The 24,994-nt window shown below is 42.1% G+C and overlaps 1 protein-coding gene across 2 annotated transcripts in view; it reads right to left on the bottom strand.

The window, feature by feature from the left end:
* The window catches only part of ASAH2 (N-acylsphingosine amidohydrolase 2), a 74,857-nt gene extending 54,125 nt beyond the window's left edge, over positions 1–20,732 (bottom strand). The window contains exons 1-8 of one of the 2 annotated variants that reach the window (XM_089314856.1): positions 20,598–20,732; positions 18,372–18,490; positions 15,001–15,132; positions 11,489–11,658; positions 9,580–9,729; positions 3,325–3,501; positions 1,521–1,648; positions 339–416 (exon numbers count right to left, since the gene is read on the bottom strand). In XM_089314856.1, coding sequence (XP_089170982.1) covers positions 339–416; positions 1,521–1,648; positions 3,325–3,501; positions 9,580–9,729; positions 11,489–11,658; positions 15,001–15,127 — 830 coding nt within the window. In that variant the 5' untranslated portion in view covers positions 15,128–15,132; positions 18,372–18,490; positions 20,598–20,732. The remainder of the gene's footprint in view (positions 1–338; positions 417–1,520; positions 1,649–3,324; positions 3,502–9,579; positions 9,730–11,488; positions 11,659–15,000; positions 15,133–18,371; positions 18,491–20,597) is intronic. The other variant, XM_089314855.1, reaches the window with a different exon arrangement.
* Between the last annotated feature and the right edge of the window lie 4,262 nt (positions 20,733–24,994).

Below are 24,994 nucleotides of genomic sequence, written 5' to 3'. Positions count from 1 at the left end.
AAAAAAAAAAAAAAAAAAAAAAAAAAGGAGACCAGGCACTACTAGTGTGTCTTGTTTCGATACACAGCTCTACTCTGACTCCAGTTCCCTGCAAATGAAGACTCTGAGGGGCAGTGGTAATGGTTTAGGTTCTTGCTACCCACATGGGAAATCAAGATTGCAGGTTCAGCTCCCAGCTTCAACCCAGCATGGGCTGATTCACCCTGTTTGTTGTGGGGATTTAAGGAGTGAACCAGAAGAGAAGAGTGCTCTCTCTATCCATCTGTCTGTCTCTTTCTCTCTCTCAAATAAATAAAAATCTTAAATAAATGAACAAGATTAAAAAGGAAATACAGTACCTGATAAGGCCCAAGTCGTCTCCATTCAAATCCACCATTTTCAATACGACCATTTCTTTGTCTGTATTTGAAGAATACCTAGTCAGTAAAACAAATAAACTTAGTCAATTGTGTTGCATCCTGGCCCTCCTATATGACAAATAATAAAAGCTGACACAAAAACAAAAACATGTTTCAGTAACTGAGACTCCCTGACAAGCAGTAATCCTGCGAACTGCATTCCCTGTCTCATTCCTTGGCTAAGGAAATGGTTTACAATCAAAATTAGGGGCACTAAGTTAACCAATTGGACCTGAAATAATACATGTAATGTAATACAACATATATGTATTTCTTATCAAAGGGAAGTATCTTTGAAATTCTTACCTATATCAATTTTTATCAGAATTTCTTAAAAAGACCAGTGAGTACACAAAGCCAGATCACTCAAGATTTGCAATATAAATGTTATTTTATGTCCTTTCACGAGAAATCAGATTACATTTTCTAAAAATAAACTCCTTTGAAAGCTTTGAAAATACACAGACAAATCTAAAAGGTCAAGTGGAAATTGAGATATTAGTTTGCACTGCCACAGTAGCCACATGCTTCTTTTCTATCACAAGTCTACATCATCATTAAAAAAAAAAACCATCATCATCATCTTCCCCTAGTCTTTCCATTCAGTGTCGTTGGTTTTATTTCTTGTTCTTCCTTTCAGATTTTTTATTCTTTTATCTTCTCTCTCTTGTCATAGTCTCCTGGACTGAGATGATTTCTTCTAGATAACATGTAATAAAAGAGCTATTCATTAATTTCACAAAGACATGATATGCACATTTTTATCTCCTTTTTACAGATGAAGAAGCTGAGAGCCAATAAATTAAGATAAGTGAATCACTAAAGGTCAGATGACTAGGAAATTATAAAGCTAAACTGAGACCACATCTGTCCTAATTGCAAAGCCTAGAGCCCTTCAAATATCCACACAACCTCTCACAGTCAACAAAGTGGAAAAGTGATGCTTGCTTCTGAATGTACTTGTTTTCTGCTTGACTTAGATTACAGCATGTTTTAAAATCATTTTAGTTTCATCACTTACTCAGGATCCCACCACATTCAGCAAGTAATAACCCTGGACTTGGACCTGTGGCGGTTCCCTAAGGGAAACTCAATGGTCTTGTTTTAATAATTCTTGCTCACCTTGCTCTCTCTGACTGTGGATTCTGAAGATAAGAATAAGGGCTTCGGTTGATCTGTGCACCATCCACAATTCCTTTATTGATGAAGATTTTGCCTGGTTTCATATTTGTATGTGCTATCTCAATGCTCTGAAAGTCAAAAACCAAAAAAGGAGTTGTGAGCTTAGAAGTCCTGTTGGGGATAATGACTTAGTCAACATGAACAGAAGAGCACTGGGAGCAAGTTCTTTTGTCTCTAATCTGTCTCCCCTGTGGGATAAAAGCTAGAGAACCATTTGGGTGCTGATTGGAGGTGAACTGCAATGGCCTTCACGGTTGAGATAGAGAAAGGGCTAAGGATAGGGAATCACAGTGCTGAGGAAGGCTTAATCTGAAAAGAGTTCCTTTTCCTTGGTTCACAGGACTATGGAGCCATGCACAATGAGTAGTTTCAGATGGCCAAAAATGTGAAATTTGACTCCCACAATACTGGGACAAGATGTGTTAACATGTAAGCATCCTCTTTCCCCCGACCCCACCACTCTATAAGGCAGAGTTTTTCAGAATTTTTTGCCTAAGGGCCACAATAAGAAATCATCTTGTCATCACAACTTAATATACATAGCAATATATGCACCCTAAACCAAAAGTTCACAGGACAAATATTCTTACTATGTATTATATGTTTGTTATCTTCCATGCTGTTTTACAAAAGTTCTCTTTTAAGGAATGCTTATTCCAATCACTGAAACTGACTTTATAAGCCATTAATACATTGCTCCCTACAGTTTGAAAAAAATCATCATAAAGAAATTTCTGCCTTTGCTGGCTGGATTCCTAAAATGTGAGGGTGGCATTGTTAAAAAAAGAAAATAGAGAGAAACTATACTTGGAAGGCAAAGGAATAAAGAAAATAGTGATCAAGAATCCTATGAAAGAAAAGAAAAAGTTGGAAGACAAGGGAGAGAAAGTACAAGCTACCCACACTGGGAATGGGAAAGGGGTAGCAGGGTGTTGGTGAAAGCACCAATAAGGTCTATATCTGCTCTAGAGTATTTGAAAAATCAGGATACATTTTTTTTTTTTTTTGACAGGCAGAGTAGACAGTGAGAGAGAGAGACAGAGAGAAAGGTCTTCCTTTTACCGTTGGTTCACCCTCCAATGGCCGCTGCGGCCGGCGCGCTGCGGCCGGCGCACTGCACTGATCTGATGGCAGGAGCCAGGTGCTTCTCCTGGTCTCCCATGGGGTGCAGGGCCCAAGCACTTGGGCCATCCTCCACTGCACTCCCTGGCCACAGCAGAGAGCTGGCCTGGAAGAGGGGCAACTGGGACAGAATCCGGCACCCCGACCAGGACTAGAACCTGGTGTGCCGGCACCGCAAGGCGGAGGATTGCCTAGTGAGCCACGGCACCAGCCAGGATATATGTTCTTAAGTTGGATCTTCTTTGCTGTTTGGGAAATGCAAGGAAATATTAGAGTTGTTTGTAATTACTTTTCATTCTTTGACTGGTTTCATTTTATGTGACTTTGTGCAGACCATGGTAGACTTTATAATCTGTAACAGTTGCATACAAAATGCTTTAGATGACTACACAAGGCAGTAAGCCATAGAACCCTCCTCTTCCAATTATCAATGCTACAGGCCTAACAGCCCACAGGTCTGGACCAGAAGCTGAAAGAGAATCAGGAAGTAGAAAGCAAGGCAAGTGCCAAGGCTGCGCTCAAATTCACATTCCACAGAAAGTCTCTCCTTTTCACATCAAATCACTCCTAAAGCACTTGAGAACAGGGTAGAGAACAGTTACCTCTGGGGCTCTTTGCCTACCTTCATAATGCCATTGACCATGTACTCAAAAGTTCGATTGCTAAATCCTTCACTGGCGATCACAAATACAGTGTATTGGAAATAGCCAGCAGGACCTGAGTGCGTGTGAGTGCCACTCAGGATAACGTTGTCTCTTCTGTACAGGGAGCCATATTTGCTTTGCAGCCTATCCAGGACCTTCAGAGAAACAGAAAAGAATAAGGAGAGAGAGAAAAGAGGACTCAGAATGAGAAAAGGCTCTGATGAGTTGGATCCCTGATCCATACCAGTGACACACCTTCAAAGTGGCTCTTCATCCGTGCTTGAGTATCTCATGCTAGTAATATCAACAGTAATTGCAATAACTTAACATTTCATAGATTCTTGTATGTGCAAGCACAATACTACTATATATACTTTGTCATTTAAAAATCTTTATAATAACCTCCAAGAGGTAGCTATTGTTAAACACACTTTTTGGCTGAAACATTGAAGTATACAGAAGTTGTAATTGCCCACTAATCTCACAAGTAGTAAAGCTAGGCTCCAGATCCAAGTCTTTCTAATTACAGGCCAAGTAGTCTTATTCCATCTTCATTCAACATGCTGTATTAATATGTACACAATGTTCTAAGCATAAGAGACATATGAAATTTCAACCTTGAAGATATTTTTATTCTAATGAAGAAAGATAATAAACAAGCAAATGTATAATAAATATCATATATTGATAAATGCTATGGAGAAAAACATCGCTGGATAAGAAAAAGCAGAGTGATGGGTGTTATTGAGGCGTCTTCCTGCAAATGCTTAAATGAGCAGCTATTCACACAAACAGTGGAGGGAAAATCATCCTAGGCACAGTGACCCGGCTTTTTTTTTTTTTTTTTTTTTTTTTTTGACAGGCAGAGTGGACAGTGAGAGACAGAGAGAAAGGTCTTCCTTTGCCGTTGGGTCACCCTCCAATGGCCGCCGGGCTGGCGCGCTGCGGCCAGCACACTGTGCTGATCCGAAGGCAGGAGCCAGGTGCTTCTCCTGGTCTCTCATGGGGTGCAGGGCCCAAGGACTTGGGCCATCCTCCACTGCACTCCCTGGCCACAGCAGAGAGCTGGCCTGGAAGAGGAGCAACCGGGACAGAATCCGGCGCCCCGACCGGGACTAGAACCCAGTGTGCCGGCGCCGCAAGGCGGAGGATTAGCCTAGTGAGCCGTGGCGCCGGCCAGTGACCAGGCTTTGCAAAGGTCTGTTAGCCACTCTATTGCCTCACTTCCCAAAAGGAAGAATTCCGTATTTGCTGACACAGACTACCACGCTGACTGGGCTGGGGAAATCATCCACTATGATGGGAGGACGCCTCAGCAGTCCTGTGGAGAGGAACCATCTTGTCAGCACTAACTTGCCAGGCCCTCTGGTGAGCACCCCAAGAAGCACATTCAGCTCCAGTCAAGCCTTCAAAACCCTCTAGCCACAGCCAACACCTGAGTGCCACTTCATGGCCCCAAGTGAGGTCACAAGGAAGAATCGTGCAATCCAGCCACTCTGCGATTTCTGACCCTGGAAACCCTGAGAAATAATATAGGATTATTGGTGCTTTATAAGTTTTGGGATGAATTCTTGTACAGCAATAGATACCTAACACAGAGACTTGGTAAGTGTCAATTGAATTAGTCAATCAGTGAACACCCATAAACATGACTAGTGTCTCTATATGAAATGCACATACTAAGAAAGAGAAAATCAGTGATGTTACTGATTACCTATTTCTGATTATGCTTTAATCAGTGGTAATCTGAAAGTCGGGTCTTATTATGACTTCTTTGTAGATCATTAAAATGATCCAACAAAAGAATCAAACCTAAGGCAACCATCAGCAATGCTTGAGTGTGACTATTATGGATTCAATAGAATTTAGCTCATGCAAACATGTAAACCTCAAGGTCTTATGTTAACAGTTAATGGCTAATGCCAATGATTCATGGATTCGGGTGGAGACTTGATCCAATTGCAGCAACTGAAGGTGGGGGTCTTTGAGAAGTGAATGGATAGGATTAGCTTACTAGAGTGCCATGATCAAGTCATGATGGCACAAGGACAGACACACCGAGGGTGAAGGATGGTTTTGCTTCATGGCTTGCCAAGTGATCGTCCCTCTGCACTCTCTCAGCCATTGGCAGCCTTCCCCAAATATCAGACTAATGGAGCTGTTCAGTCTCGGACTGTGAACCTCCAAACTATAAACTGAAATAAACCCTCCCTCCTAAGTGGCTCCTCTCAAGCATTTTAAAGTAAAGAAAAGCTAGCTAATAAAGTGGCATAGAGAATTTCATAAACTGTCTCTCAGAGGACATGGTTACAAAAGCCCTCATTTGTATTGTTCGCCAATGTGGTGGTATAAATACTTGGTCAATTCCAAGCTGTCTTGTTCAATAGCCAGCTCACAGCACTCCTCAGTCTCTAACCATCCATCGTCCTGAGCTAGTGCAAGCTGATTCCAGAAAACTATTATTACATGAAGCTCCTTATATGCTATGCACTTCACATTCATAAAGACATCCATTCAACCTCTTCTGCTTCAAATGGAGAGCTCCACCACTCTAATTCCAGGCATGGACCCACCAAAGCAGAAAGCAGATTCTATATGCCATCTTGCCTCACTAACCTGTTCTTGCCCCCAAAGTCCAATTACTGGGTTGCCATGGCCATATAAGCAATTCTACACTACAAGACAAATATGAAAAGGAAATACGATATAACCAAGTCACACTAACAACCCTGTAACCAAATAATCTTCATTCTCCATCCTAAAAAGTTGCTGTGTTAAATCTGTTTTATCCTAACTCCAGCCCCAATTCCTTATCACTCACATATTCTCCCAAAATATGAGGGTTCATCATAAACGTTAATAGAAAATATGTATTACCAAAAAATTAGGAAAGGATTTCCAAAAAATTTTGTACCAAAACTTTTTCTTTTTTCCATTAACTTTTTGAAATACCCTTACAACTAACACACTCATGAAGGAGAAACAGCTACAAGAAATGGGGAAATAAAATAATCAATGAAGGGACATCATGAAAGTTGAACTAAAGTCAAAAGCTGATATTCTGAAACCATTCTGCAACCAAGATGGAAGGGTTTTGGAAAAAAAAAAAAAAGAACCACAACTCAGCTTCAAAGCTCTCTTCATCCCGTCCATTTTATACCTAAAGGACTGTAATTTAAAGAATTTAGAATTAAATGTATTTTCATGTCTATCTAGTTCTTTAAAAGACAGAAATTATGTCTTGAATTTCAAAATGAAAAAAAGCACTTCAAATAGCACACAGAAATTTTATCCTAAACCATAGTCTCTGATATGAAGCCAGACACATGGGTCTCCTGGAAAAAGGAAAAGAAATAGAAATTAAAAACTTAATCATACACTAATAATGTCAGCAAACTGCCATTGCAAACAGCACGGCTACCACTCCATGAAAGGAGGGATATTTTAACACAGAACAGAGCAGATACATCGCTGTCTATAGCTCACTTCTTTGTCTTCAGTTTTCATTCCGTTTCCTGATGCTGACACTCTTGGGATCAGGACACAAAAACTGTTAGAAAGTCATTCTGTTTTCCTGCTCTGCCTCACTGCTCAGAGATCTTTCCTAATCTCCATTCCATGCTGGAAATCTCATCAGTCCAAAAGCTGAGGCTGCAAGCCTACCTAATGCCAGGTGTTATAAATAAACTTAATGGCACTTACTTAGCTACACTTATTTTTTCACACCTCCCCTTGGGTTAACTTGGGATAACTAAATGGGTTCATTTTAAAGTCCTTCCCACTGGGTCTTAGATTGCATGGGAAAGTAAAAATAGCAAGAGGTCATTAAATGATATCCATTGACTCCATGGTACCTACAAAATACACATCAAACCCCTTCCCCCTCCCCATTCCACTCCAAGTCTACTTTTGACTCTTCTTTGGCTGCTAATGACCCCACCATTCTCCTAAGAATGACTTTGACTCCTAAGAAAAGCAGTATAGTGAAGGAGTAATGAGCAAGGGACTCTGGCACCCCGAAGTCCAAGACTGAATCTCAGCTCTGCCAGTTCCCCATTGTGTAAGCTTGGGTAAAGCATCTAATCTTTGGAAAGTTAGTTTACCAATCTGTCAAATGACAAAACAACAGTAAGTCCCTCAGGGAATTGTTTGGGGGATTTAACAAGTGAATATATTTCTGGCACTTAGAATAGTACCTGGCTCATCATGAATACTATGCAAGTGCTAGATTTATATCTGTTCATCTTTAAACCTCATTAGCACTTAAATTCATCTTCCGCAACCCTGTAGTGTCACTGCTATCCCATTATTGGTTCAAGATGTTGGGATACAGGGAAAATTGTCAGGCTAAGTTTGAAAACCCTTCCTACAACGCCAGCTCCCTTTTCTTGTACGTTAAGCCCTCCAACACCGCATATAGCTTCTATGTGTTTAATTCTCTCTATTTGAATGACCTAGGATAACTGCTGCTTTCCTAACTGGCCCCTCACCTATGCAGCCTCAACACTAAAGAATCTGCCGTTTGTGTCTTCAGCTCTGGTTCAACTTTATTTCAGTCCATATCAAAAATCACTGTCTGATTAACCATCCTAAAGCATAATTATGTTTATACCACTCCAACACTCAAAAGTTTTCTAAGACAGTTGGCATTTGACCTAATGGTTAAAATGCTGGGTTGGAACACTCACATTCCACACTGTTGTAGCACAGTATGTACAGCTGTTGTAGCATTTGGGAAGTGCACCAGCAGCTGACAGTATCTTCCCCACCCCTCCACCTCTCAAATATACAATTAATTAACTTTCAAAAAAATTGTTTTTACTTTTATAAAACTCTGTGTTACCTACAGAATTAAAAACAGTCTGACAACTCAGACCCTCCACAACTAGACCAACATGCATTCACATATATTTCCAACTATACACCTCAATATATCTTCATACAACTTCTCTTGTCACCTCAAGTGGGTCTCTATCCCTTCCTTGTACCTTTCTGTTTTCATGTTATCCCCTTCATCTGACCTCTCTCCCTCCCAAATTTTGACTGTTTAAAATTCTTCTTACTCAAGTATTATTTCCACCATGAAAATGTTTTCCTAATTTCCATTTCTTGAATCCCCTTGTGACAATCTTAAAGACTATATTCCACAAATTCTTTGATTCTTCTCCTTTGAGAGATAATGGCACTATGGCCCAGCAGGTAAAGCCACAACTTGGGATACCCTTATACCACACTGGACTCTAGTTCTGGCCACTCTGCACGTCTAATCCAGCTCCCTGCTAATGCATCTGCGAGGCAGCGGATGATGAGCCAAGTACTTGGGTTCCTACCACCCACTGGGAGACCTGGATGGAGTTCATGGTTCATGGCTTTTGCCTGGCCTAACACTGGCTGGCTGTTGTAGGCATTTGGGGGACTGAACCAGTAGAGGAAAGATTCTCATTCTCATTATTTATCTCTTTTAGCTTTAGAAGTCCACACCATTACTCTAGTTCTCTCCTTCTCCTCCCCTCTCCCTAACCCTCTCCTCTCCTTATCTCCTTCTCTCCCCTGTCCTCCTCTGCTATTTCTTACATGCCTCAGGCAGCCCAGGACTCCCCATGTACCTTTCTGCTAAGCTCAGTTGTACCTGCAGGTAGAAAACAAGGTCCAAATTTGAGATAAACATAGAAAAGCCTGCCATATTCTACCATACTATCAGAGATTAAGAGATATTCTTTTTTAAAATGTTTGTTGTAGAAATTTTCAAACACACAAAAGTAACCTGAGTAATATAATGAACTCTCATGTGCTTATCACCGTATTCTGCAATTATCAATTCACAGGTAGCCTCGCTTCAGTGCTGCATTTTAATTCTCATCTGATTCATTGCATCTATTCTCAATAGCATGAGAACCTGAAAGAGGAGTAAGTGATTAATTGGCATTCTCAACTGTCTAACAAGCAGGTTAAATGAGAGAATATACGTGAAGGTCACCTGGAACAGAATAAGCTTTTGAAAACACGTTAGCAAGAACAATGACGATAAGCCCTCAGAAGAATTGAATGCAAGTTTTGACCAAGATAACTTAGATTAAGAAAGTAAGGATCATTCTCCTTGTAAGATTGGCTGCTGGATTGCCAAGAGCTTCTAATGTTAAAGGTAGCAGAAACTCACTGGAACCAAAACCCATCACATTCACCCACAGACTTGTCTCTAACCCCCTCGTTTCTTCCTCCCCTCTGTCACTTACCTCCAGCCTGAGTCGCTGCGATACCATGCCTATGTCAATGCTGACAAACACCACTCGATTTGACCCATTAGGTTCCGCCACGATGAAAGCCCGGCTGTACAGCCTCGTGAGGATGCCCCGCGCATTCTGGCCACTTTTGGCATAGCCCATCTAAAGAGGAAGACAGAATCAGAGCCACACTCTCTCACTTCCCTGCTTCCAGAAGCTGGGCAGGGACATAGAAGAATAGACTGCTTTGGACAAAGGAGAAAGATCCACAGGACACTATGACATTGAGTGAGAACACACATGTGTTTTCAAGAATAAAGAGAGAAGAAGAAAGCCAGAACCATAAAAGAATCTTGATTCTTATGTGTCAAAAACATGGAAAGGTTGGGGGCACATTGTGGCGTAGCTAGTAAAGCCACCGCCTATGACACTGGTATCTGATAGCATCTGACATGGTTGCTGGTTGGAGTCCTGGCTGCTCCACTTCCAATCTAGCTCCTTGCTAATGTGCCTGGGAAATAAATGGAGGATTCCTCAAGTGCTTGGGCCCCTGCACCCACATGGGTGACCCAGGAGAAGCTTCTGGCTCTTGGCTTTGGTCTGGCCCAGCTCTGGCTGTTGCAGCCATTTAGGGTCTGAATCAGCAAATTGAAGATCTCTCTCTCTCTCTCTCTCTGTTACTCTTTGTAAACACTGCCTTTAAAATAAATAAACTTTTTTAAAAAAAGAAAGGCAAAGTATTGATCCAATTGGCAAAAGCTACTCATTGACCCATGGGCAAGGAGGGGATTGCCTGGCTCTGGAATTCTATTACTGCATTAGGGACCTTCTGGGGCCTTTCTGTTCTTTGAAATAGAAGCTTTTCTCCAGGATTCCCAAGGCACTACAGAAGAAAATGTATCCCCTACCTCCACCCTATATTGCCCAGCAATATTCTGGAGTTGGGAGGCATTCTCATGTTGGTTGTTTGTCATGTGATTTGACTTTCTGAAGAAAATGGTATATTTATGATTAAATAATCTTTCTGAATGGCCCTTACCTTGAATTCTACCTTGTTATCACTCCCTAAGTCAAGTCATGACTATTCTATGCCCCTTGTCTCACTGTCACAAATCCACTAGTAAAAGCTATGTCCATGTCTTTAAAAGTGGCCTGTACCATTTGCCTTAGCTGTCATGGGAGTGTTCATTTAGAGTTCACATTCCAGAACACTAACTGATAAAAGGGGAGAAAATCCCATCATACAATGTCATGCTCAGGTTTCCTAGGGAAGCACTGACATCAATGAGTATTTCAACCACCATAGGCAAGATGTCTCATGCTAACAGTCATCAGGCCACACTGGACCTGATTTGGTCTGCACGGTGCTGACTCAATCTAGGTTTCCAGTTTTAACTAGAATTGCCTACATTTTACAGGTGACAGATTTAAATCATCACATCTTCAATACAGAGATTTGTCTGGCTGCTCCCCAAAGCACTGTCAGATAGGGCGGCCCTAAGCCCACATTCATACATGGCAACAATCAGCTATAGCCATGTACTTTCTTTCACTTTCTGTGAACTTTATTCTACCAAGTCCTCACTACTTCCTACTACTGCCTTCTCCAGACTGAGGATACAGTAGACATTCTTCATCTTACACTGGCTTGGTTCAATCATTTGTGACATCTGCCCAACCCCTGCAGTATTTGAGTCTGCCTGCCCTACCCCTTCCACTTCCAATTGTACATTTTACAACAGAGTGGTAATTGAATAAGTTTCCTCTTACTCAGAGCATGATACTCATAGTGCTAGATAGACAGCAGCAAATTCAACAGAAAAGCTAGAAGATAATGATGATATGATAATCGGAATAAATGCAGGATAAAAATAACCAAATTCCTTTTTCAGCCTCCTTGAAGAACATGGAATTTACTTACCAAATTGATATCTGATACTTGTCCTGTGCAGTCAGCTCGTCCAACACCAATATGGTAACCACTGAAGTTCTGAAGCTCCGGGGTGCAGGTCACTGGAGCAGATTGGGTGGCTGCAGGGCCCTGTGTGGCTGGAGGGCTTTGGCTGGTTGAAAAATCAAGGTTCCCTGAATCTAAAATTCAGTCAGATATTTGAGAAATAGTTCAGCCCACTTATTTGTCAAATAGAAAATGTAAGTTTGGATTCCTAAGGAAAACTTATTTGTATATTCTCTTATATAAGTTGCACAGTGAAAACTCTCAGGAACCGGTTTGAAATCATAATTCCAATCAAGATCTCTTTCTTGGACTAGAGATATTTCAGACTACCAACCAAACAGCCTGCACCTTCCCATCATGAGCCATTCCTTGTCATCCCATCCCTTTCTCTCACTTCCGCTGCTCTTCTTTTCCACCAAATAAAACAGGGATCAGTTCTACTGTGATCTACTAACCGCAAACTCGGGATTTTCTGCTTCCATTCTTGCCATCCAGACCCCTCATTCCTTTCTTCTCCCCCAACCAATCTCCAACAGCCCCACAGAGTCAGTCAGTTTCCACCTCCCCAGGAGCCAGCTCTGCTCCTCATCTCCAGGATGCCCCAACTCTCTCTACCCTGCTCCGATCTTCCTTGATCTTTTAATGAATTTTATTCTCAATGCAACCCAGAGCTCTATACACTTGCTGACATGGTTATTCCTTATTTTAATTACTCTTGTATCTGTATTTCCACATCTACATATGTGTATTTATTCACACATACATTTCCTACTCTAACATGAATATCAAGGGAGGCAAAATGATATAAAGATTAAGAAGTCACTTGCTGGGGCCAATATTGCTGTATAGCAGGCTAAGCCGCTGCCTACGATGTCCCCATCCCATATGGGCACCTGTTTGTGTCCCAGCTGCTCTGCTTCCAATCCAGCTCCCTGACTAATGGCCTGGCAAAGCAGTGGAAGATGACCCAAATGCTTGGGCCTCAGCACCCACATGGGAGACCTGGAAGAAGCTTCTGGCTCTTGGCTTCAGATGGGCTCAGCTCCAGCCATGAGGCCATTTGTGGAGTGAACCAGCAGACAGAAGACCTTTTTCTCTGTTTCTCACTCTGTCTCAACTCTACCTCTCAAATAAATAAATAAATCTTTCAAAAAATATTAGTTACCAGAAACAAACTGCCTGACTCTACCACTAATTAAAATGCTTAACCTATTTCACCCCAATTTGCTCATCTATTAAATGAAGATTATAATAATAGCCTGTCTCCTAGCATTGTTATAAATATTGTTATAAATATGTTAATTAACAATAAATGTGTTAATACACATTAAGAATGTAGAAAAAAGGTGAGTGTACAGCTTTGGTTTTCTTTACATATTTGGACATCCCATATACACAATTTAGTTGTTTGTTTTGTCCCCTGCCCTAGAAAACAGCCAGGAGGAGCCAGGGCAGCACGTGTTGCTGTCATAAGGCATTAGCGGCCATACAGTACTTAGGTAAGCAGTTAACAGCTAACTCCTACTGAGATTCTAGAATTCTAGAGCTAAAAATAAAATTACAGATCACCTGGTCCAGTCTCCTCAGTTTTACAAATGAGAAAATGAAAACTCAGAAAAGTGATTTAACCAAAATTCCTTGCAGACATTTAATCTGTGCTCAGCCCAGATCCTGGAGCTCAGAATCTGATATTTCCTCAGCCAAATTTTAGATAGGGTTAGAAAGCTTGTCTTCTCATCCCCGAGCCCATACTGCTTCATGACATCAAATATTGCAAAGAGGAAAACAAATACCTTTGCTATTGCCTCAATGCTATTAAGATAGAAATGTGGCACCAACTAAAACCAAACCTAACCACTTAGCCAGGGGCACGCTCGTTGCACTCTCGGAGTCTCAGTTTTCCCATATATAAAACGACACTGAAACTAGAACCCACCTTTGGAGGAACTTTGTGAGAATTAGACCAGAAAAATGCAAAGAGCTCTTATTATAGTGCTATTTATAAAGAAGCCATTCACTAAGCAGGAATCACGACTAAGTGAATAGTTTCTATCATTATTAAAACCTGCTGGAGTCTCAGCTCCTGACTCGCTAAGAGCTAAAACTAAATGAAGCCTAAGGATCCTTTAATTTCCAGCAGCCCAGCACCTGCCTGCTCTCTAGCACAGAGTGTTTCTCTTCCTCTATATTTACAAGGAACGTGAAGAACAAGGACACAGAGAACACACTGGATGAGGGAGAGAACATAAAAAGGAACACCGAGGTGAAAAATGTCATCGCCATTCTCTCTAGCCTGAGGCCAGCCCCCTCACCCCACCCCCTCCTTACTTTGTCAGCATTCAATCCCTGTCTTCTTCACTCACTTAACAGGAGTTTAACCTGACATGGAAGCAGAGGTTCCATTAAAGAACTACTGCCAACAATGCCCATGAAAGTGGCCTACAATTTTCAATATTGTATATATATTATATATAATATATGTATTATATAGAATATATACTATATATTCTATAAAATATAAATATATATATGTGTTTGTGTGTATGTATCAGAAGATGTGTAAAAATCATAATTTCCAGCTTCTTTTGAAAAGCTAAGAGACCTGAGACCATGTAACATGACAAGAAGCGGCTAACAATCAGGAGGCGCTATGAATGCCCTTCACAAAATCATACCTGCACTGTCTTCCTGTTCCACCTCATTTACAGGACCTCATTGGTCCTTGTAAGGGTTTGAGTTTGAAATTCCCTTCTCTAAAAGCTTTTCATAAACTGACTGACACTTAGCAAACATTCATTCTTCTTTCAATCCTAGGAGACAAGGATACCAACAGTGAGACAAAGAGTCTAAATGATTAGAGGCAAAAACTTGGAGTACCTATTGTGGTGCAGCAATTTAGCCACCCCTTGAGACACCTGCATCCCATATCGGAATGCCTGGAATGGAAAGCCTCCTCTGCTTCCAATCCAGCATCCTACCCTGGGAGGCAACAGATTGTGGCTCAAGCACTTGAGTCTCTGCCACTGACTTGGGAGAATGGTTGGAATTCCTGGCTCCTGGCTTCTGCCTGGTCCAGCCCCAGCTGTTGTGTGGAATTGAGGGGTGAACCAGAGGATGGAGGAGATGTGTGTGTGTGTGTGTGTGTGTGTGCCTGTGTCTTTCAAATAAATGAAAATGAATACGTAAACTTTTTATATAAAGCGGACATTATTGGACTTGAAAAACTTGAACTATGCTTAGATCAGTGCAGGTCAGAAAGCCTATTCACTAGCAACTTGAGAACAAAGGTACACTTGATAAAGACTGATATCAAAGCACACAGGGCAATGCACGAGGAAGAAAGGGAGATAGCCACCCCAGAGGGCATGAGTACACAATGAACTACCAGCAGACACCATGCCTTATCGGAGGTCCCTGATAACCAAGAAATTTGCCCAGGCCTAGGAAGAGCATCCCAGAGAGCCTATGAAACTTGCCTTTGTTGTTTTCAATGGTTCCACTGGTGATAAACAAGAGGCTGAGAAGGGCCACAGTAATGGCAGCCATCATCACAAGGAGGAAAATCAGGAATGCCTCCAACGCGGAGAAACTTCGCTTGGCCATTTTTCCTGAGGCAAAGCAGAGATGGGAGAAAAAATGGGAAAAAAGAGAGAAAAAGAAACACAAGTTAAAATGCATACAATGTGGGGCCGGCGCCGTGGCTCACTTGGTTAATCCTCCACCTGCAGTGCTGGCATCCCATATGGGTGCTGGGTTCTAGTCCCAGTTGCTCCTCTTCCAGTCCAGCTCTCTGCTGTGGCCCGGGAGTGCAGTGGGCCCTGCACCCGCATGGGAGACCAGGAAGAAGCACCAGGCTCCTGGCTTCAGATCAGCGTAGTTCCGGCTGTAGTGGCCATTTGGGGGGTGAACCAATGGAAGGAAGACCTTTCTCTCTGTCTCTCTCTCTCATTGTCTAACTCTATCTGGCAAATAAATTAAAAAAAAATGCATACAATGCATATGCTTCAAGCCTCTGAAGACTAAGATGTCTTGGCTCTTTCATATAAAGATACTACACTAAGGATGTCAAATAGAGAGAATATGTACTGCTAGTTCCATATCCCAAGCCCATGGCAGACTGGCCCAATCAATTATAGCACTCTTTGTGAATAGCTCAGATATATCCAAATCCTACTCAACAGAGTACTGTTCCTGGCTGCCACCACTCAGGATTTGGCATTGACTGTTGAGTTAAAACCTCCTTGCATTCCTTGGCTATTCACACTGCTTTCATTTATGGCAAAGTTGTTGTTTATGGGTCTGAGTTGGGAGCACTTTTGACAGCAAGGACGACTCACATGCTGCCTATACTTAGGCAAAGTCCTATTAGGACTGCAGGTGAACCCTGTGGTTATAGGCTCAATAGAACTGTCATCACCACATGGAGGTAAAACACAAAACTTCCACCCTTAAATTCAATTTTTAAACTTTCAGTTACTATCTGGTGGGAAAAAGGCATGGAAAGGGGGCTGGCATCTTTGGTCTCAAGCCAGGCACTTGCAAAATTTCCTTTAAGTAATCAGAAGGCTCCCACACAATTTGCAAACTTTGTGTCAAAGGATGAGGATCAAGAAGGTCCCTGTGATCTACAAAAGCATAAACTGGCCTAAGAGATTCCTTAAGATCCTAAAAGCTAAAATACACATAAAGTAATAGGAAAAGCATTAAGATGGTGGTTAAAAATTAGACTCTGAAATCTCACCCCAAAGTTTAAATCTCATGTGTGCCATTTATTTAATGAGCTTGGAAAATCTTCCCCTGAAAGTGAGCCTGGGTTTTCCCACTTGTAAATATGGGTATCATGATGACGATTCTAGTACCTATCTGATAAAGTCCCTATCAAAATAAGACGAAATGATGTAAGTAATACTGCTTCTGTTGAATGGAGTATAAGAAGTAAAGAGAATGCTAGCAATTATCATCAGTTTCCAAAGTAGCAGAATCAGTACTCCTCCCTGTTTTCAAGGAGTTTATGGGAGGCTAGAATTAAAGGATTATTAGAATCCCAGCATTTGCCTTCCACATGGATAATTGTGGCTAAGACTTTGCTACCGGAAAGAGTTGCAAAATGGCAACACAAAATGGGCAATACATGGCCCATACAACTTTTTGTTTCAATTTTACTCAGATAACAAGGTAAAAGAATGCATTCAAGGGCTAGTGATGTCACACAGTGGGTTAAAGCCCTGGCCTACAGTGCAGGCATTCCACATGGGTTCCAGTTCAAGTCCTGGCTGCTCTACTTCCAATCCAGCTCCTTGATAATGCACCTGGGAAAGAAGCAGAGGATGGCCTAAGTCCTTGGGCCCTGCTCCCATGTGGGAGACCCAGAAAAAGCTCTTGGCCTCGGATGAATTCAGCTTCAGCTGTTGTGGTCATTTGGGGAGTCAATCAGCAGATGGAAGACCTCTTTGTTTCTGTTTCTCTTTCTCTCTCTCTCTCTCTCTCTCTCCCTCTCCCTCTCTCTATAGCTCTTTCAAATAAATAAAAAACATAAATCTTTTTTTTTAAAGAATGCATTCACAGTTTTATCTGTAAAGAAAATGTTTACATTTACAGATGTGAAAATTAAATTTTTATTTAAAGTAATTCATAAGATGGCAACCCTGAGTCAGATTCCCAAGGACAGAGAGTTTGCTCAACTAAAATTTGCTAGAACAGAGTAGCTGCTGTTCCCGTTAGACAGAGCAGATATTCCTCAACCTGTGATAGTCCCTACCCAGACAGTCATTTCTAAGTTATTGCCAGTGCTATAGGTATTTGTTTTCACAATTCCTGGGCCTGGAGTGAAATTTCAGTCTAACAGCAGACATTTCAGAGGTGTAGCTAAACTGGGAGTAGACAAAGAAACTGGAAATAGAAGGCTTTCCTCATCTATTTGTTATCACCGTGATCATATTCACCACCAAGAGCAAGGACGATTTTAAAAGTAGGGCAAAACAAGGTCAGTCTGTGTCTTGGTACCAACTTCTATCATAGCTCCAGGATCAGGAAACACCTCTAAGGAATGCTTCCAACACTGACGATCCAAAGAAGCTTACTAGTCATTAGGTGGTGGTTCCGAAGGAAACTTCCAACCCAGTATGCCCAGTTCTTGCTCAAAACTTTGGTTTCTATGAGGCTTATCATTAGCCAAGAAGACTGAGCACTGGACCTCCAAACCTCAGAGACTCCATACAGATCATGTATTCTATGTGACCACATAGTAGGAGCCCATGTATCAGACAGACATGGTGCAAAAACTAACAAAAAAGGAAAAAATTACACTGTGTGTGTGTGTGTGTGTAACTGATTACAGCCTTGTACACAAGTCAGTAATGGAACTTGATTTCAGATTAGACTGTCCACCTCTTATTTAGACTTGAATGACCTCATGTGTTCCACTATTCTGTTGAGTTCCCAGAATCGCTGCCAATGGTAATACATTCTTTGCGCCATTTAGCCGACTCAACCTCCACCTTTAGAGAAATCAGAAAATGGGTCAACACTATTTCTTTCTCCCTGGTGATTAAAAACCTGCATTTGAATTCTAAAGTAGATGTCCTGTCTGCCTTCTGAAGGGAAATGTATCTTAGAAGCCTGCAAGCTCAATGATAAGGCACTCATGATACAATAGCAAGTTATTTGCCATAGGGCTACCATACTGAGGTACCTGCTTTTCAAGTCTGAGATAGTAAAAAATAGTAATTCAACAAAATGCCTTTCCAAACTATGAAAATTGGGTGATTCTTTAGGATTTTGTTAAGTTCTCCGAGACAGTAAGATGATTCAAGATCCCCCGTCCCTAGGAAACAGCAGCCGTCCTTACCTGGTTCCACCACTCACAAGAGCTGCCACGTCCCAGTGAAGCAGGTGGCCATCCAGAATCTCGCCCCTGTCCACTTGCACGTTACAGGGTTTAGACTTCACAGCACTTCCTGAAATCTGCTAAGAAGAGATTTTCACAGTCAAGTCCAGGACACTCAAGGCTCTCGTTAGCATATCTGTGGGCTTGGTACAGTTTGAGATTAAAGTGTATTGATAACAAAGGGCCTATGTGCAAACTCTCTTCTGGGAGAGCCTGTTATCATCGGAGAGAGAGATGTCGGAAGGCCCGCTGAACTGAAGGTCATGTCAATCCTTGTACAGCTCTTCCAGCATGATGTGTCCTACGCCATATCTACAACCCAGACCACAAAGCTTACACCTGCTTTATTTACCACCAGCCAATCAGCCCACCACCAAAGGCAGTACTTATGTACGGTAAATACTGATATGGGTTATGTCTGCCACTGGACAGTATTTATGCCAATTTCAGAACAGAGAAGTGATCTCAATGTTTAGCCATTCGTTGAAATTTTGGATTGACAAAGAATGTGAAAAATAAACACAAGAATACAATAGGGTAAGAAGGCTATTCAATCCCTAAAAATTATACTGAAATTTAATAACAAGAAAAACATTACCAAATATTAAATTATGTTAACAAAGACAAGTTGACTGCATTTTTGTTAAGTACACATTATTTAATTATGTGTGGCCACACATACTAAAATAAAGAGCAACAAAATGTTAAAGAGGAATCGTCTGGTGATCTCGGGCAGGTTTTGTTTTTATCTTTTTGCTTCCTGATATAACCATGGACCACATTTGCAATAAGGATAATACAGTGTTTTACTTTTTTACAAATATTTTGTTATTTATTTTATTTGAAAGGCAAAGTTACAGAGAGGCAGAGGCCAAGAGGGAGAGAGGGAGAGGGAGAGCGAGAAGGAGAGGGGGAGAGGGGGAGAGGGGGAGAGAGAGAGAGAGAGAGATAGGTCTTCCATCCGCTGGTTCACTCTTCAGATGGCTGCAATGGCCAGAGCTACACCAATCTGAAGCCAGGAGATTCTTCTGGGTCTCCTAAGTGGGTGCAGGGGCCCAAGAACCTGGGCCGTCTTGTACTGCTTTCCCAGGCCATAGGAGAGAGCTGGACCAGAAGTGGAGCAGCTGGGACTCGAACTGGCACCAATATGTGATGTCAGCACCACAGACGGCAGTTTTACCCACTACACCACAGTGCCGGCCCCAGTGTTTTACTTTTCTTACAGTATTCATACTATAAAACAGTACAAAATTAAACAATGGTCCATCAAAACAAAGAGCAAGAAATAGGCCAGCCCTCCTCCTTTTTGCCTCCTCGTAAGCCCAAACTGTCTAGGAATCATATCAATGAAAGCCATGCGGAGTTAGGAAAGAGATGAGCCCCCCAAATTCCAACCAAAATAGTAGCAATGTAAGTGCCTTCAGATAAGGTATTCTGTAATAGACCTTAGAAAGCTCTCTGTTACTACAGAGGGGAAAAGATTAAATGATAGTATTAACAGGGTTGTTGTCGTTAGTGCTGGTGGTAAATTTACACTATAATTCTTAATTACAAGCTACATAGACCAAATCTAGCTGACTTGATCCCATAGGAGGAGAAATAAATTCAGGCTTAGAAATAAATCCAGGCTTAGAAATGCTGGCAATGAGAGCAGTTCTGCAGATCTAAGGAGTAGGAGCTGTGAGACCATCTCTTTTCAGGGCATCACCCCTGAGTCAGAGGCACCCCAATAATTGTAGGTCTTTGTGTTACTCCACTCAGGACTCAGTTCCTGTAAGAAGCATCTGACTGTTCTAGTTTGGATTATATACTGATCCCTTTGCTTGTGGGGCTACTGACATGGAAATTGTCACAAGAACATACCCAACGAAGAAAGGAAAGTTCTCCAAAATAACAAGATGGACTAGGTGGTGGACAGATGAAAACAACAGATAGCTTCTAGTCACCTGCCAACAGACTTTTCCTTTGCCCACCCTTCTTCTTTGCAATGAGAGCCCTCCAGAGTGGCCACGTGGTCTCTTCTGGATGTCCCCAGCCCTCTTCCCCATAAAAAGAAGCCATGGCCCATTCACAGAATCCTGCTCAGTGACCCACAATCTAGACAGATACGATTATTTTAAGCAAGCTTTTAGTAGATGATAATGAGATAATGTATCCCCTCTCCCAGAAACATTAGAAGGTCCATACCTTGACAATCAAGGGGTCTGAACTGAGTTGATGCCGAGTCCTGCGGCAGAGCCAGTAGAGATAAGATGTTGAGACCAGGGGACTTATGATGCCCATCAAAACATCTGGCTTCTATAGACAGGAACAAGACAACCCTGAAGTGAGATGGAGATAAAGTCACTATAAACACTTTAATTCATGTAGCTGTTTTATTTCTGTCTGAATGACTCCCACAGACATCCTAGTAGCTAGGATAAGCTAACCGTCCTTGCCTATGCTCCATCTGACGAATTCACTCACACAATTACTCTACGCATTTTACAGATGAGGCAACAGTTATTGAAATGTTAAATGGTTTGTAGGACAGGAAGGGAGGAGTAAAAGGGAGCATGATTCAGCAATTCAGGATGCAAGTTCAAGTCTCCAGGACACCAGACAAGACCTCCTGCCCCTCATCAGACTCTTAGTGTCCACAGCACATTGAACTAGGCCCTGGCAAGGCAGCCTCTGAGGAGAAGAAAGACCATGTATTCCCTCCTCCTTAGCAGTTGGTGAAGCAAAGCTCTCTCTTCTGCTCTCAACACCCTATCACAGAGAAGGAAATTACCCAAGTCAAAGTCAAGGTAGCTGGACAAAAGTTAAATTCAAGCAAAAACAAAAACAAAAACAAACACCATAATCCCTCAAACTCCTAAGCTATTAGCCAGCAACCACTACCATCATATACTCTCAATATTTTACTTAGGCCTACCAGGTCAGAAATTTCATTTATCTCCATGTTAATGATCACATCTAATCATTCTTTAATTCTTGGAGTAATTGAAGATTAAATTACGGTTAGAAAACAGAATGTTTCATGAAGAATCCAGCTTGTCATCTCTAAATGCCATTTTTTACTCAAAGGAGCCAGAGATACTTGGACAAATGGCTGGTTTTCAGTCTAGGGCAGGAATTTTATATATATATATATATATATATATATATATATGGAATATTTTAGGGTACTAGAACTCAAAAGGCTCATCAAGATTATTAGAGGTGTGACAAAAGAACTAATGAGGTTCCCACTAACCAAAGATAACTGCAATGAATTAAAAACAAATTAGATATGCTTAAATACATGATGTCATAATACTTTATTAGTAGTATTTAGTTGAAAGGCAGAAAGAGAGGGATCTTCCAACTACTGGTTTATTCTCCAAATGCCCACAGTAGTAGGACTGGGCCAGCTCAAAGCCAGGAGCTTGGAATTCAATCTGAGTCTCTCATGTCCGTGACAGGGACTCAGCTGGTTGAGTCATCACTTCTACCTCCCAGGGTGCACATTAGTAGAAAGGTGGAATTGGAATCAGAGCTGAGGTTTGAAATCCAGCGTTCCTATATGAGATGTGGGCAACCCCAATGATGTCTTAACTGCCGTACCAAACACCCACCTATAATGATACTTTTAAAAAACAGTAGAGGCTGGCGCCGCGGCTCACTAGGCTAATCCTCCACCTAGCGGCGCCAGCACACCGGGTTCTAGTCCCAGTCGGGGTGCCAGATTCTTTCCTGGTTGCCCCTCTTCCAGGCCAGCTCTCTGCTGTGGCCCGGGAAGACAGTGGAGGATGGCCCAAGTGCTTGGGCCCTGCACCCCATGGGAGACCAGGAGAAGCATCTGGCTCCTGGCTTCTGATCAGCATGGTGCGCCAGCCGCAGCGCGCCAGCCATGGCGGACATTGGAGGGTGAACCAACGGCAAAGGAAGACCTTTGTCTCTGTCTCTCTCTCTCACTGTCCACTCTGCCTGTCAAAACAAACAAACAAACAAAAAAAAACCAAACAAACAAACAAACAAAAAAACAACCCTGGTAGAAAATCAATTTGTTGCTCTGAAGTATTGGTTTAAAAAGTGGGGTGGGGTGAGGGCAGGTGTTTTGGTACAGCAGGTCAAGCTGCCACTTGGGATGCCCACATCCCTCCATTATTAGAGAGCCTGAGATTGAGTCCCACCTCCGCTTCTAATTCAGCTTTCTTGTTACTGTGTACCAAAGGAGTCAACAGGTGATGACTCAAGTATTTGGGTCCCTAACATCCATGTGGGAGACCTGGATAGAGTTCCTGGTTCCTAGCTTTGGCCTGGCCCAGCCCTGGCTGTTGTAGGCATCTAGGCATTTGGGAAGCAAAATAGTAATTCAAAGACATCACTTTTTCTCTCTCTCTCTCTCCCTTTAGAATAAATTAAAAAAATATAAATAGGGGCCGGCACTGTGGCACAGGAGGATAATCCTTTGCCTGCAGTGCCGACATCCCCTGTGGGCACCAGCTCTAGTCCCAGCTGCTCCTCTTCTGATCCAGCTCTCTGCTATGGCCTGGGAAAGGGGTCAAAGACGTCCTAAGCGCTTGGGCCCCTGCACCCATGTGGGAGACCCAGAAGAAGCTCCTGGCTCCTGGATCAGCACAGCTTTGGCCATTGCAAACATTTTGGGGGTGAACCAGCAGATGGAAGACCTTTCTGTCTCTCCTTCTCATTGTCTATAACTGTATCTTTCAAATAAATAAGATCTTAAATACATATATACATAAATAAAAAGGGAATAATAAACAAGAAATCTAGAATGCACTTTTTTTTTGTATAAATGTACTTTGAGGGACAGTTTCTCACTGTGGAAGTATTGCAGCCAATAAACAAGGGGGAAATGATGGCCTTTAGTAGCAATGTGTTTTGTAAACGCTAGTGAAAAGACAGATCTAGGCAAAGATCGCCAACAGCTGCTTATGTCACCAAAAGAGAGATAATCAGACACAGCAAGCCTCTGAAAGGTTTAATGATCAAGTATTCTTACCAAAAAGTCAAATTCAACTCAGATCAGCTGCTATATCAAATGCCTGTTTATAGAAAGCAAAAAAGACAATTGAATATGTTCGAGGACAATGTAGGATACAGACAGCAAAACCCAGACTCTGATAAACTCTATATTGTGAACCACCCAGTTTGTTTAAAAACAAATTCCAAGTGGTAGGAGAGAAAAGAGGAAGAGGAGGAACAAGGGGTCAGGTTAGAGTGCCAAGAATAAGAATGGGGAGGGGAAGAGAACGGGTAGGACAATGGGAGAGGAGGAGCTGGGGCAGGAGAGCGCCCAGGGAAAGGAAGGGAAAGAGAAGTCTGTATAGAAAAAGAGCTGCGAGACATGCCAATAAATCCTATGTTGTAAGCTCAAAATCAGCATTTGGAACCCAGTTGGAAGTAGTTTTTCAAACTGAGACAATTGGGGAAATTTGAATACTGAAAAACACTGAGGATATTATTGTTTATTTTAGGAAGAACCTACCCTTTTTCTTAATATTTATTTATTTATTTGAAAAGCAGAGTTAGAGACAGACAAAGAGAGATCTTCAAATCTGCCAGTTCACTTCCCAACGACCAGGGCTGAGACAGACAGAAGCCGGGAGACAGGAGTTTCATGAGTCTCCCACGTGGGTACAGAGGCCCAAGGATTTGGGCCACCTTCCACTGCTTCCACAGTTGCATTAGCAGGGAGCTGGATCAGAAATAGAGCAGCCAAGATTTTAACTGGTGCCCGTATGGGAGGCCAGCACTGGGGAGAGCAGCTTAACCCACTGTGCCACAGTGCCAGCCCAGGAATTAGTATTTAAAATGTTAGTGTACTTAACCAGGATAACTATTGAGGAGTTCTGGGAAAGCCCTCCCCCAGCAGTATCCCAGAAATAGTATAAGGGGAGAAGAAACAAGGGACTCATATTTATGTCCATAAATCCCCAGGACAGGTTTCTCACTCTTTTCAGATATCTGCCTGACCTATCAGGTAAATGTCTCTTCATTTTTCAATAAACTATGCTGAACTTACAAATAAATAAGTAAAATGCTAGTGTCATGGTGGTATTGTGATTATGCTTTGTAAAGAAAACTTTGTCTTTTAGAGAGGTATTCTGAAACAGATCTTTTAAAAACTTTAAAAAATGCAAAAATAGGATGGAAGGAAGGAAGGGAGGAGGGACACATGGAAGACAGATGAGGACTATGCTTTTTCTTCAACATGCCGCTGGACGAGAGAGGTAGGCTCAAAGCCCTGTTGCAGATACAGTGGACTGCTTCGCTCCACACACACATGCCAGATCCTTCCAGTGCACAGAATCCGGATCCCCATTTGCCGGGATTCAGTTTCAGTTCCACCTTTCAGATGCACTTGGATTCAGAACTGAGCCACCTGGGGAGAGATGCAGGGCATGGGCCACCGGTTCTGCTGGCCTGGATCAGGGCAACGTGGCTCTCAGCTCACAGCTTGGTGGTTCTGTGCAGAAATTATTTTGGCCGAAGCAGCCTACCCCTAATCAGCTCTGTTGTGCAATAAAAGCTGGGGAACTGCTCCTGCGAGCTCAGCCTGGACACTCTGATCCCCGATGCTTCTGAGAGTTTCT

Source organism: Oryctolagus cuniculus, chromosome 15 (genome assembly GCF_051225735.1).
Source record: "Oryctolagus cuniculus isolate XC-2025 breed Fujian yellow rabbit chromosome 15, ASM5122573v1, whole genome shotgun sequence".
Taxonomy (NCBI): domain Eukaryota; kingdom Metazoa; phylum Chordata; class Mammalia; order Lagomorpha; family Leporidae; genus Oryctolagus; species Oryctolagus cuniculus.
The sequence above is the reverse complement of the archived record's forward strand: the minus strand, read 5'-3'. Positions and strand labels throughout refer to the sequence as shown.